The sequence below is a fragment of the Protopterus annectens genome, chromosome 5.part0 (assembly GCF_019279795.1).
Source record: "Protopterus annectens isolate FY-2018-M chromosome 5.part0, PAN1.0, whole genome shotgun sequence".
Classification (NCBI taxonomy): Eukaryota; Metazoa; Chordata; order Ceratodontiformes; family Protopteridae; genus Protopterus; species Protopterus annectens.
Genome location: NC_056735.1, coordinates 1,846,412,515 through 1,846,427,050, shown reverse-complemented (window position 1 = coordinate 1,846,427,050; position 14,536 = coordinate 1,846,412,515). Strand labels below are relative to the sequence as shown.

At 41.2% G+C, this 14,536-nt stretch overlaps 1 protein-coding gene across 4 annotated transcripts in view; it reads right to left on the bottom strand.

The window, feature by feature from the left end:
• Positions 1 to 14,536, bottom strand: part of LOC122801936 (serine/threonine-protein kinase Nek5-like) — a 626,240-nt gene that overhangs the window by 468,560 nt on the left and 143,144 nt on the right. For all 4 annotated transcript variants that reach the window (XM_044071668.1, XM_044071669.1, XM_044071670.1 and 1 more), the window contains one exon: positions 1,909 to 2,006. In XM_044071668.1, the coding sequence (XP_043927603.1) occupies positions 1,909 to 2,006 (98 nt within the window). The remainder of the gene's footprint in view (positions 1 to 1,908; positions 2,007 to 14,536) is intronic.

The following is a 14,536-nucleotide window of genomic DNA, read 5'->3' as shown; positions in this document are numbered from 1 at the left end:
TGGGACAAGATCAGCTTATTAAATGTATATTAGCTTCAGTTAATTAATGATGCTATATTACTGTTAAAAAGCAAATATAATTTGTATGCAGGGCTGGGAAAAATACAGCTTCATAAGCTAGAGTATTGCTGTGTCTTAATTGCATTATTTTAATATGTAATAAGGGGAAAGTATGTGTTGCATGAAGTCGAGGCATGTTAGTTACTACAAAAAGGAATTTGTTAGCCTGACTCCTCCAGGCTAGGAGTGCATTGTTGCTAGGGAAGGTTTGAAACATCCAAGGTCAGAAACAAGACCCCTTGAAAGCAGGTGGATCATGTATAGGAAGGTGTTCACATGAAGCCCGAGGCAAAAATCACAAGGGATGAGGATATTTGCAAAGTTTTCTATTAGTCAGAGTCAATGTAACATAGTAAAATTGCATGACCAGTTTTGATAAGAAAAATGTATAAAAGATGTAGTTTGTCTCTCTTCAGAGAGACTGATTTAACAACTTGTATTAAGATTGTCTTCCAGCGTTGTAAGAATAAAGTTTCTGTTTGCACATCCTGAAGTGTTGTTCCTGACTGAAGGCATATAAGGTAAATTCTTAATGTTATTTATTTATGGCTATAACACCCTGATCAAACATCAATCTTGTCTACTTTTCTACTTTCCTCCACCCCTATCTGTGCATCACCACTTCATCATCCTCATCTGGCTATCCTACCCTCTCTACTACTTTACATAACCTCTTCATATCATCTCTAACCCACTGATACAAATCTATTCTAATCTCTCTCCCCTTTTATAGTTACAATTAAACTAAACACATGACTTTTACTTATTACTACTGTGAATTGCCAAAAGGAAGCTCTCCAGAATTTTATATAACGTTTTACTCTGCTTTTTTCTCATTGTTCTCTTTCTAACATATTTTTAGTATATCTCTCTCTGCGTTACAATACTGTTGATTATTTTTGAAATGTATAATTTCAATTGTTTTTTTATGTAATGTCTTTGAAAAAAAATTATTTTCTGCGTTAAATGGAGCTTTTCACCCCGGGCCTCTGCTGAAAACAGGCTCTTGTGACCCATTTGGACTTTCCCAATAAATAAATGTCGATAAATAAAATGTTCATTTCAAACATGTTGCGTACCTTTGCTTTGTTTGTTATTTCATTGATTGTATGGTGTATCAAGTATTTATTGGAACTAAGTGAAAAGCTATAATAGTGTGTGTGCATGTCTATGTGTGTGTGTGTGTGTGTGTGTGTGTGTGTGTGTGTGTGTGTGTGTGTGTGTGTGTGTGTGTGTGTAAAACAGTTTTATGATAAGTGTGAATGGATAATATATATGTATGGGTTTAAGACTGGTGTGATCAGTTATGTTAAGTCTAGGTACATTAAATGAAAGTTTCTTTAATACAAATCACTGCAGTAAATACCAGAAGTGAATAGGTTCAATACAACTGGGAGAATGCTAATGGCCTTCAAGACGGAAATGGAATAAACTGCCAATGCTTTGGGGGAACACATAAAAACTAATTCTGAGAGGAAAATGTAGAATTTGTTTAGCTAATTGCCAGAAACATGGCTGAAAGCCATTGGCATTAAAAAAAAACAACTTGTAACTCATTACAGGTGAACATCTGTGAAAAACACTTTACACTGGATAAATAGCTTGGACCACTCTTTTTGATACAATTGTTGACTTTGTGTGGCAAAAGGGGTCTGGTGGGAAGGCTACTATGCAGAAAATTAGAGTAAAAGGGGAGGGGTGAGTAGTCTGGGAAAGCTTTAAATGGTCAGTTGTGTATCTTCTATCTGCAATAGTTCTTGCTGTTACTGAGGATGGGCCTCCTCTTCAGAGATTAATACTATTAGAGTTTATATCATTCTACAAGTGAATTATATAACATAACCTCACCTGATTCTCTTCAAAGAGGATTCCTCGTTGCATGTTTATTCTTCGCATCAAATCCCCACCATCACAGTACTCCATTACAATATAGAGTTTGCATTTTTCTAGGAAACAAGTGGTAACAATTGTCAATAAAATATCCTCTGAGTCAAAGAAAAGCACTAGAATGACAATATAAATTGTAGTCCAGTGTTATAAAATGCATTTATCGGCATTTCCTCTTGAGAGCTGTCAAACCCTTAAAAGGCAGATAGATTGAAAACAAAATAAGTAAAATCAGACAGCTGAGTGATTGCTTGTAAGATGCTTTTAATTTATAGCTGTTCTGCTTTTCAGAGTAAGTCTCCTGAATGCCAAAACATTAGGAAATATGCTAAAAACTGGTGATCTGCTAGCAAGTATTTTCCTTGGTGGGTCTACAGATGGGATACTCTTCCTTCTGTTTGGCTATTTTTCTGTGAAGATTCTTTAAACAGATATATGCATATCCTCTGTTAATACACACTGGGATATTAAGTGCTGCACTATGAGAGTGTGCCTAACCTATGCCCTCCCTGCCTCTCATACCTAAGTTCTTTTCTGCAGCTCATACAATTTAGCTTCCAAGTCCTGATGTTCATAAGTTCCCATGTCTGATGCCTAATAAACCTAAACCATCAAAGCTGTTCATGTGGCCATCGGAATACAAGCTAAGACCCACCCCAGCATTGTCTAAAGTGCTTGGAAGAAGAATGTAAAGTCAAGCACTTCCGTAAATGCAACTATTCCAACCCAGCCACCTAAAGACAAGGTACATTAAAACTCAATAGTAATCTAATGTGCTGCAACATGGTGAAGATAGAGACTACTAAGCAAAGGGAACTGTAAAATAGTCCCTCATGTAGTCCATGGCCAATGCCAGAACAGCATAAGAAGATGAAGACTACGGTGGGCAAACATTGGCTAGTCAACCTCACTGGAAGGAAGCACATCCCTGAGACAGTCTCAAGGGGGCTGAACATTAAAAGACATGATTTGACTACTGACTGACCAATTTCACAGTAATGTTCCTCCCTAACATATGATGAAGCACCCAGGTAAAATGCACTTCAGGATGGAAGTTCTGATCTTTCACCAGATGAATGTCCAGAAGGCTCTCATGACCTGTACCTGGGGTGGTACACTTAAATACCTCTACCTGTACAAATTTTTGCACTGTGGACTAAGGACTCTTCTCCAGGGCTCATTGCTCCAGACTGAGGAGGGCCCACTATGGCTTTCTGCACTACATTTTGGTTGCAGCCCCTTAGCATCAGATAATGATTTGACATCCAGTGGGACCTAATTCTTGGGTGCAGAAGCATACACTTAGGGAACATGGTGTGATGCAACACCAGACCTGGCACAGATTTTTTTGTCCTACGGTTGCCTTCAGTGAGCATATTCCTTGATCGCAGTGCCCAGACATTTAACATCTGGTTCACTACACATTAGACCCACACACATCAGCTATGCAAAAGCCCATACAACCTGCAACAGGCATTCTCTCTCAACTCATATCTTCTCAGAAGGGAACTTATAGTATCCAAAGGGCATTATCTCAGAAACAGACAGTTTTTTAACTGAATGACCTATCAACTACTGAAACCATCAAGGCCATGAAGCTCCCCGTGGCCTAGCCTGTGGCACCTATTCTTCCTCCCCAACCATTAAAAAACTCAACGACTGAGGAAGAAGGATGATCATCCTCGAGTCATCTAACCTATGGTATATGTGCTCAAGAATACCATTTGCTTCTGCCCAGAAGCATTGCAGATACTGCTTCTATGGCTCCCAAGAGGACAGATGCCCTATATAAGCCTCATAAGTTCAAGTTCAGATTTTTTTTTCAAATGCCAAAACATAGACACTTCACAAATGAATAAACATATAAATAACAAAAATAACAACAAGGTTAAAGACAGCATTAACTCTTTCAGAATTACAGCATCTTTTTGCAAACCTCCATTTAACACCCATAATTTTTAAGGCTGGGTTCCGTAACTAAGTGGTTTACCAATTAATAAGAGGCAGCATATGAAACAGCAATGTGTAAGAAACAAAATGACACTAAGATTTTTCATAGGTTCATAGCTTCATAGGAGATTACTAGGCTAACAGCTTAACAGCCCTTACAAGCTTAGTCAACATAACCTGATTTTACCCAATATATGGCCCTAGGGGCAAAAGGATGGCATGAATTTGAGCATATGCATTAAGCATCTTACAGATTGCCCCTGTCCATAAGGGACACAGGCACTACCCCAGGTGTGAATTTGTGATTCCCCATCCATTGATCCAAACTGCATTTGAAGAGGGCCAGGGAAGGGCTCAGCTTAATGTGAATAGGAAGCCTGCTCCAAAGAAGGGGCAATCTCTGAGACACATATATGTCTCTCCAGCATGTATTGTTTGAGTCGCTGACCAAGTTTAGATCCCTAGATCAGATGACCCTCATGCTGTATGACTTGTGGATGTGTAGCACCATCATCAGGGCTGGATTTGTGAGTGCCTTGCAGGTCAGGCATAGGTCACCCCTTAATAGTCGGTAGGAGACAGAGTAAAGAGATAGAGCTTTTAGTCTAGCCACAAAGAGAATATTGTTTACACCCTGTATTTTCTTTGTGTGGAAAGAACAGTTGTGTACACTTACCATAAATGTAGATGTTCAAGTGTATTCACTGTTGCAGTCATTACATTTGGGTAATCTGCTGGCAGGTTGCCCTCAGTCAGCCTGATTAACAAAGTCTTGGGTCCTGTGTCGGTTGCTGTCCCTTCTTCCATGACATCAGGTCATCAGGGGTATAAAACATGCAGCTGACGCCATTACATCAGTTTTTCTTGCCCCAGATGTCAGGTGCCCCCCAAATGGGGAGCAATATATATATATATATATATATATATATATATATATATATAAGAAACACAAAAATATACCTCCAAACAAAAGCAAATACACCAAAAAGGCTTTTAAGCATAATAAAAGAAAGAAGAGGTATAGTAAAAGAAAAAAACAGGGGGCTGGAGGGAGGGTAACCAGGACTGCAACAGTGAATACACTCGAACATCTACATTTATGGTAAGTGTACACAACTGTACTATGTTCATCGTGTTTCACTGTTGCAGTCATTACATTTGGGTAGATTCCCAAAGCTAAGGTTGGGAGGATGGATTTATACAGCATTAGGACCAGTTATAAAGCCCTGCAAAACAGCAGTGGCAAAGCCAGCTCTGGATTTAGAGAAAATTGGTAAGTGATAATGCTTGGTGAAAGTATGAACTGAACACCAGGTAGCAGCTTCTAGAATATCCCTGGTAGGAACACCTCTGAGGAAGGCTGCTGAAGTAGATACAGCCCTGGTGGAATGACATCTGATCTCCTGGGGGATAGGTTTTCCATGGTGCTTATAACAGAAATGAATGCAATGGCTTATCCATTTAGAAATGGTTTGCTTTGAAAGAGCCTTCCCCTCTGCCCCTGCAGCAAATGCTACCAGCAGTTGTTCAGATTGTCTTCGAGATTTAGTCCTGTCCAAGTAGAATCTAAGTTGTCTGTGTACATCCAATGAATGCAGAATCCACTCTCCCTTGTTCTGTGGATTGGGAAAGAAAGTTGGCAAATGGATGGACTGATTAAGAGCCACACTAGATACCACCTTGGGCATGAATGATGGATTGGTCCTGAGTGACACCCTGTCCGTATGAAAGATGATGAAAGGCTCCAATGCCAAAAGGGCCTGTAATTCAGATATTCTTCTAGCTGAAGTGATTGCTAAAAGGAAGGCTGTTTTCCAGGAAAAAAATTTTAAGTCTGCAGTTGCAGCTGGCTCGAAAAGAGGTAGAGTGAGTTTCTCCAATACAAAGTTAAGGTCCCAGGCAGGGGTTGGAGCTCTCCTGGGTGGTCTCAAGTTTTTGGCCCCTCGGAGATACTGCTTTAGAAGAGGATGAGAGAAGGGGGGGGTCTGTGTTGTAATGAGCTGAAATGGCTGAGGCATGGATTTTTATGGAAGAAAAAGACAGGCCTTTATGAAGCATCTCAGTTAAGTATTGCAAAATCTGAGGTAAATTGGGCACTGCTGTGCTCATCCCTTGAGATCGATTCCAGGCACAGAAGCTTTTCCATTTGTCAGCATAAGATTTTCTAGTACTAGTTCTAGTACTAGGTCTTCCCGCCTCCAAAATGACATCCATCGCAGGTTTACTGAGGGATGCTAAGGGTGAATTTAAGTGATTAGCCAAGCTGCAAGATTCAATGTTTGGAGCTGAGGGTGCAGAATTAGGTTCTCCTGCTGAGACAGTAAGGAAGGTGTCTGAGGCAGGTGCCACGGAGAGATGTGTGACACACTGCGCAGGAGAGGGTACCAGTGTTGGCGAGGCCAGTCTGGAGCAATCAAAATAATTTTTGGTTTGTCCTGTTTGACTTTTAGTAGAACTTTGGAGAGCAAAGGCAGAGGAGGAAAGGCATAGATGGAAAGGTTTTTCCAGCTGATGGATAGAGCATCCAATTTCCAGGCTTTTTTGTGATGAGTTCTTGTGCAGAATTTGTCCAACTGGTAGTTCTGGGGTGAGGCAAAAAGATCTATGTCTGGGCACCCCCATTTGCGTGTCAACATGTTGAAAATCCGTGGTTCCAGTTTCTATTCATGAGAGTCCATGAGATTTCTGCTTAGTTCGTCTGCCAGAACATTCTGCCTTCCTGACAGGAATTGAGCTTGTAGTTGTACTTTGTAGCTCAAGGCCGTGTTCCACAATGCCATGGCTAGTCTGCAGAGGGGGTAGGAATGTGTACCAGCCTGCTTGTTTATGTACCACATAACCGTGGTGTTGTCCGTCTTTATCAGTAATTGTCCTGGATGAAGGTAGTCCATGAAGGCAGTGTGCATTCTGTACAGCTAGCATTTCTTTTTGATTGATATGAAGGTGCATTTGATTTGGGCTCCATTTGCCCTGAATGCACTTCCCTGCCAGATGAGCCCCCCCATGCATAGTCTGATGCATCTGTAGTTAGGGTTTGGGTGGCAGGGGGTGGTGTGAATGGCAGTCCCTTGTTTTGGTGGCAGGCCTCTGCCCACCATAGGAACTCTAGGCACAGGCAAGGTATGATAGGAATCATTGTTTCCAGGCTGTGACAATGTTGACTCCATAAACTTTTTAAGTACCACTGAAGTTTCCTCATATGCAGTCTTGCATATGGAATTAGAAGACTGCATGAGGCCATGAACTCCAAGGCTTGTAGTATTTGCCTTGCAGATAGCACGGTTTTTGTGGCCGCCTGTTTGAAGTAAGTCACCAAATGAATTTGCTTTTCTGCCGAAAGTCATCTGGGCAGTTGTATTGCACCCAGGAATGTAATTTTTTGAGAGGGTGCCAGTTGAGATTTCTTTTCATTTATGGTGTACCCTAGACAGGTTAGAAGTCTTTTTACAAATGCCAGATGTTTTAGAAGAATGGCAGGGTTTTCTGCCTGAATTAGACAATCATCCAGGTATGGGTATATGTGAATATTTCTTTGCCTGCAAAATGCAATTACTGGAGCCAGGCACTTTGTGAATACCCTGGGTGCAGTAGACAAGCCATAGGGCAGTGCAGAGAACTGATAATGCATGCAGCCTGCTTTGAAGCATAGGAATCTTCTGCAAGATTCCCTGATTGGGATATGCAGGTAAGCCTCTTTTAAGTCGAGAGTTGCCAACCAGGCATCTTGCCTAGCATAGGAAGTAACTGGTGAAGAGTCAGCATGTTGAATTTTGGAATGTCCAGAAAGGTGTTTAGAGTAGACAGGTCCAGAATTGGACGCCATGATTTGTCTTTTCTGGGTACCAGGAAAAGTCTGGAATAGAAACCTTGTCCCTTTTCCTCTTCTGGTACTAGTTGAATAGCCCCCATGTTTAGGAGGGAAAGTACTTGTTTCTGAGCCTCTGCCCACTGATTTGGGGGCAGGTCTGGCCACCCATTTGGAGTTGGCAGCGTGTGGAAATGAAATTTGTATCCCTGGGACACTATATTTAAAACCCAATTTGTCCTGGGTTATAAGTTGCCAGTTTCTTGAATGAAGAGCCAGTTTTCCCCTCAAAGAGGTGGCTAAGAGGTAAGTGCTTGGTAATTTCAAAGGGAAGTCACTGAGACTGTTTACCATAGGGTGGTGCCTCATTGTTTCCAGATTTTGAAGTGGAAGCACCCCATTGCTTAGTTCTGAAAGTCCCTTGGGACTGAAACCTGGTGGTTTTGGAATGTCTGGGTTTGGCCGTAATGGCTCTGGAAGGAGCTGGAAAGGACCGGTTCTTAGTAGGCCAATGCCTACTAAATCTAGGAGGTTGCACTTGTAAGAAATCGTTCATAGTTTGCATAGATTTAGCCTTATCTTTCATCTTTTTTAGAATTTCTTCAGCCTTATTGCCAAATAAGTGGTCCTGCTGTAAAGGAGCATCCAAAAGTTTTGCTTTAACATGATCAGGCAGAAATTGCTCCTTAAGCCAAGCATGCCTTCTAAGCACAGACCCAGTAACAGCAGCCCTGCAAGAGGCCTCTAAGGAATCAAAACCACATTGCAAAGTATGTTCTCCAACTTGTTCAGCTGAATGCAATAAATCCTGCAAATCTTTATTCTCCACACAGTCAGAAATCAACATCATTTTCTGTTTAAGCAGTCCCATGATATGCTGTTGATATTTTAGCATATGGAATTGACAGTTTAAAGCCCTGATTGCTAAGGTTGCAGAAGTATAAACCTTTTTACCCCATCTATCCAGCGCCCTGGAGTCTCTATCAGAAGGGGTAGGATTTTTAGCAGTAGAAGTCTTAATGCCCTTGGGCCCCTGAGAAATGGTTCAGGGTCCGCAACAAGATTTTTGAAAAGGAATTTGTGGGAGTCAGGAACCCTGTAGTACCTGTCTGGTTTTCTAGGGGCTGGAGGCAAGGAATCAGGGGCCATACTGGATTCCAAAATCACATCATCAGCAATATCTAGTACAGGAGGCATAGCTAAAGGTCTATGCTGAGGAAGAAGAAGGAAATCCCTAAGCCTCTTTTTGGATTCAGAGAAATCCTGACTTTCCCAGTGGAAATGCTCCCTTAAGGTATGTAAAGTTTCCCCAAAAGAGAAATCCTCAGGTGGAGAAGCAGAGGGAATGGAATCATCTGCATCAGAGTCCTCATAAGTAGGAATGGACAAATCCAGATCATTAGAAGAGTCAGATGAAACAGAGTCCTGTTCAGAAGATTCATAGTCAAATTCAATCCTAGGCCTCTTGGGGGGGGGGGGGGGTTGACTACCCCTGATTAGAGTAATTAAATCTTCAGCCATTTTTATTATTTGTTTTTTAGGCATAGGGCCCTGAACATGTGGCCTGGGCATCGTTTTTTTAGAGATAGATCGAGATTTAGGCCTTAGCACTGAAGTTGGAGTTGGTTTAATATGCAAGTCTGTAGGCCTGAATACACCCTCAGAAGCCGGTGCCTGCACAGTGGCTGCGGACCCTTCCAAGGTAGAGACAACCGCAGGTTCCATAAGTGAAGCATCTCACGGCATACCAAACTCTGAATGGGTCTCAGTAGAGGCCTGAGAATCAGAAGTAGTGGGTATCAGGGGCTGCGAAAGCACCTCACTGAGTACCGGTGAACTGCAACTGGCTTAGGAGAAGCGTCGTCGGCAGTTTTGGACCTCAACAGCCTGTCTCTGTCTTTTTCTTTGCGTTTTTTTCAGTATTCTGGTAGTCGGATGGCTAACCAATGTCATTTCTGGATAATTAAACTGAGAACCGAAATATTTGGAAGCAAAAATGTACCGACGACGGATAGTGCACTGATTAAATAAAGCACAAAAACCGACAGCAAGGTACGTCGTGGTCAGGGCCTAGGCAAGGAATACAGTACAAATGAAAATCCTTATGAAGTATTTGCTTCCCACAAGTAATACAATTATTAGCTTTTACTGACATCGGCAAGGAGCAAGAAAAAGTTTCCCCAACGGGGTACTTAGCTTTAAGTTGAAGACTTTGGTTCTGAAACTCGAAAATGGAAATTTCAGGAGTCGGCCGACCGGCACTTGCAAACTGCTTCTGCTTCAGGCATCGCGCGGCAAGAAAGACTGATGTAATGGCATCGGCTGCATGTTTTATACCCCTGACGACCTGACATCATGGAAGAAGGGACAGCAACCGACGCAGCACCCAAGACTTTGTTAATCAGGCCGACTGAGGGCAACCTGCCAGCAGATTACCCAAATGTAATGACTGCAACAGTGAAACATGATGAACATCATCTAAGGTCATTCCAGCTGCTGTAAGTGCTGTACGTCCCTAGTCAAGTTCATGCCAAATGGTGCACTGTACTCAATTTTCGGTCTAATGAGAACTGAGTACAACAGGACTATAATTTCCATGGATCTGGATGTCATACCTTTACTTATAAGTTGTGCCACATAGGAAGACTTCCTCAACACTGTGGACACATGGCGGTCAAAGTTCAGGATACTATCTGTCTGTATACCTAGATCTCTCATCTCTGAGTTTACTCTTAGGGGTGTGTTAATGATGTTGTAATTTGCTGGGGTATTTTGACTTCTGAAAGGTTACGACAATGCATTTTTTTACATTTAGTTTTAGTCAGTGCTTCTGGCACCAATCATTTGTCTGATCTAGACCCTCCTGAAGGATATCTCCATCACTGGGAGATCCAATTATTGTCTCCAGCTTGCATTCATTGGCAGACTTTGTCACCCATAGACCTTCCACATTATTCTGAACAGGAGTGGTCACAGTACTAAACCCTGTGGCAAACCACTAGTAAATGGCCTACTGCTGGATCTGGATTCACCCACTTAACCACATGTCCTGTCCATGAGCCAACTGGCTATCCATCTGGTGATGTAGGGATTTATGTCCAGTTTTGTGAGTTTATTTATAATACCTGAGCAGGGAAATGTGTCAAATGCCTTGGCCAGGTCGAGGTAGGCAGTATGTACTGTTTTACCCTCATCCATGTCATTAGTGACTTTCTCAAACAAATCCACCAGATTCAGTAGGCATGCCCTGCCCTTGACAAAGCCAAATTGGGTCAGATCCAGTGCTTGGAGGTTTCTTATATCATTATTTACCAGGTCCATGATTATTCTTTCCATGGCCTTACATATAAGACTAGTCAAACTTATTGGTCTGTAATTTCCCAGGTCAGTAAATGGTCCCCATCTATGCAGTGGGATGACTGTTGCTGTCCTCCTCCACTCTATCAGGACAAAGTCAGTCCAGTGGCTGTGGTTAAATAAAAATCCTAATGGGCATGATAAATCCTGATTTAAGCTGTTTAAGAGACAACCTGGTATATTGTCAGGCCTCGTTTAAGCCATGTTTTTAGCTTTAGAGAGCACAGTAGCAACCTGTTCTTTGGTGATACTTGGCAGTGAAGTAGTGTTTCTTGGGAGAGAACTGTGAGTGATGGGGAGGTGAAATTTGAGTTGAATTTGTCAGCCAGCAGACTATCTTCCAGCTGAGGATAGGTGATGCCATCTACAACTAATTTAACACATGGTTGGATGTTACCCTTAAGGCTGTGGGCATAACTAAAAATGCTTTATGGTTATCCTTGACTTTGGAGACTATTTTTTACCTCAAAGTCTGCTTTCAGAGACTTGACTAGTTCCCTGATTCACTCATTTAGACTAATGTGGGACTTTATGCTCTGTTGAGCACATTCCCTCTTACTTCTCAGCAGGACTTTCTTTCTTTTGTAGTACAACCTATTAACACCAGGGATCCACCAGGGTGGCTTGTTTTTTTGCAGTTTGACTTAGGTTTATTTCAGTCTGATACTGCCTTTCTGCGCACTTGTTTATATGGTCATATAGGGCTTTTCTGTATGCCTTTGCATAAGTTTCTATGTTTTCGGGATTTGGGGGTGCTTAGAAACTAACTGTGCCATCCCATGATAGGAAGTAATTTACCTTAGAGAAGCTTATAAAGTTTTTTGAGTTAGGTAGGGAACTAGTTTTACCTTTATTTCAAGGGAAACCACTTTGTGACTTGATCTTTTCATGAGGACATCACACGGGGGGGGGGGGGGTGCAGCACTCTCCCATATTTGTGAGTACCAGAATTAGGATATTTGCAGACTGGCTGCTCCGGGGCATCTGAATTCACAAAGTCAAGAAATCTTTGGGCTTGCATCTTAGTGGTCATGTATAAAATCACCCATAAGTATGGTATTGGGCTGGATGGTGAGTGATTCTAGTAACTACAGGTATGATGTATGGGTTTCCTGGCTCAGGGTGAGGGACCTGCAGCTAGCAAAAATATGGTAACAGATTTTCCCATGGTTATTTGGACATGGAGTAGCTCAAGCACGTCATATTGTTTGACCAGTCTTGAAGTGTGCTTATCCTTTATATAGATAGACACACCTGTGCCTTTTGCTCTTTCATGTTTGGTTGATGGTCAGAATGTATGAAAGGCATTATAGCCATGCACTACCAGAGTTCTTTCCAGGGCTTTGAACCATGTTTCAGTAACTTTACAGACATCAGCATTCTCCAGGGTGAGAACAGCTTCCAGGGAGTGCAGTTTTTTGTTAGGACTCCTAGCACTGAGCAGTAACACCTTTAGCTTGCCTTGAGTACTTTTGTTATGTTGGCATGTTTGTCTGTTTGGCAATGCCTAAAAAAGGCACTATAGGAGTGGATGATGTTTTGGCCAATATCTGAAAGCCTAGACGTGACAAGTGAAGACCATCCCAGGAAAAGCAGCATGGCCTGTCAACCACGTCCTCCCAGGCTGAAAAGTAATGGACTCCTTTGGAATAGCACAAGTAGCTAAGAAAATTGTTAACATTGATCATTTTCTGCTGGTATTGTGGCATCATCCTTGGAGATGGTACAATGCTGCCCAATGCTTGTCAATACAGGATACCTGCAGAGACGATACTGACTACTGTCTGTTGCTTGTTTTTTACATTTACATTCATAGTTTCATAAACGAGTGAGCAATGTATTATATGTTACTGAGTGACATAATGAGATGTGTCAGGGTGGGAGGCAGGAAATATATATATATATATATATATATATATATATATATATATATATATGGGTCTACCTGACAATACCGACGCACTAAAACACCGCCAACTAAATCAACACCACAAAACTGAAAGTTTAGAAACACGAAACGTCACATACCCGACAAACCACAATCCCGACAGTCAACAAACAAAACAAATCCCCTGTCCAAAAAGCACACACAACACAAGCACACCAAAAACCTTACAAACCTGCACTGAACCTTACATACACAACTATCTATGCACTAACCTTAACCCAAACCCTAACCCTAAGGTCCGTCACTATCGCACACTCACCTAACTCACACCCTAACCCTAACTCACTTAACCCACCCCTATCCCTAACGTCTGTCACTATCACACACTCACCTGACCCGCGCCTTAACCCTAATTCACTTAACCCTCCCCTAACCCTACAAACCGTCGCTATCGCACACTTACCTTACCCGCACCCTAACCCTGACATCCGTCACTACCGCATACTTACCCACTAGCCCTCATTTGACATGTTGGTGTTCTCATCGTCAGGATTCTCAACTGTCGGTCATCTTCATTGTCGATCTTCTGGTGTCGGTCTTCTGGTCGTCGGCATTTCAAGCTTTCGGCGTTATCAGGTAGACCTATATATATATATATATATATATATATATATATATATATATATATATACTGTTATTTTCCATACAGAATCCACTATACTAGAGATGTTGATAATTGTTTACTAGTAATTATAAAGATACGTAATACTGCCACATGTACATAAATTATAAAGATACGTAATACTGCCACATATACATAAATATTTCAAAAACAAAGTGACTTACAAATTATTGTATGGATCAGTTGAAACCTTAGATGATATGGAAGGAAACTGTCACTGATATTCCACTGTAATTTGTACAGCTTGAGAGATATTGAGTGTTAGCTACATTAATTATGCAACTGTACATTTTCACATTCCTTTAATTATCTCAATAAATGAGCACTCAGAAAGGAATCTTGTACATCATGTGAAAGCTCAGTTTTGGCTGAACAGAAATGCTGCTGCCATTACATGTGTATACTGTACAACTTTGAAGATATGAAGAAATTGTTCATAAAAATTAAGTGAAAAATGCAATTCTGAATTTTTTCATTATAATGTATGATACTGTTGCTGGAAAGACTGAATGCATTAACTACTGTTGCAAAGGCTTTTTGCTGAACAGCACTGTCATTTGCACCTTTTAACAATATTTCTTTCACAAGATGTTTACATTTGTTTGGCTTATATTTTTAACTTGATTTTAGAAGATGCTCAAGAATTTAAGTATGTCTGGATTTTTTTATTATAATGTATTACAGTCTTGAAGGAAAGACTGTGACTACATTAACTATTCTTGCAAAGAAGACTTCTTGCTGAACAACACTGCCATTTGCACTTTTTAACAATATTGTTCACAGGATATTTATATTTGTTTTGCTTATACTTTTTAACTTCATTTTTAGAAGATGTTCAGGGATGTAAGAATGTTTATAATCTGAACAGCTGGGGCATTCCACAGTTACAAAGTATGAATGAGTTAAC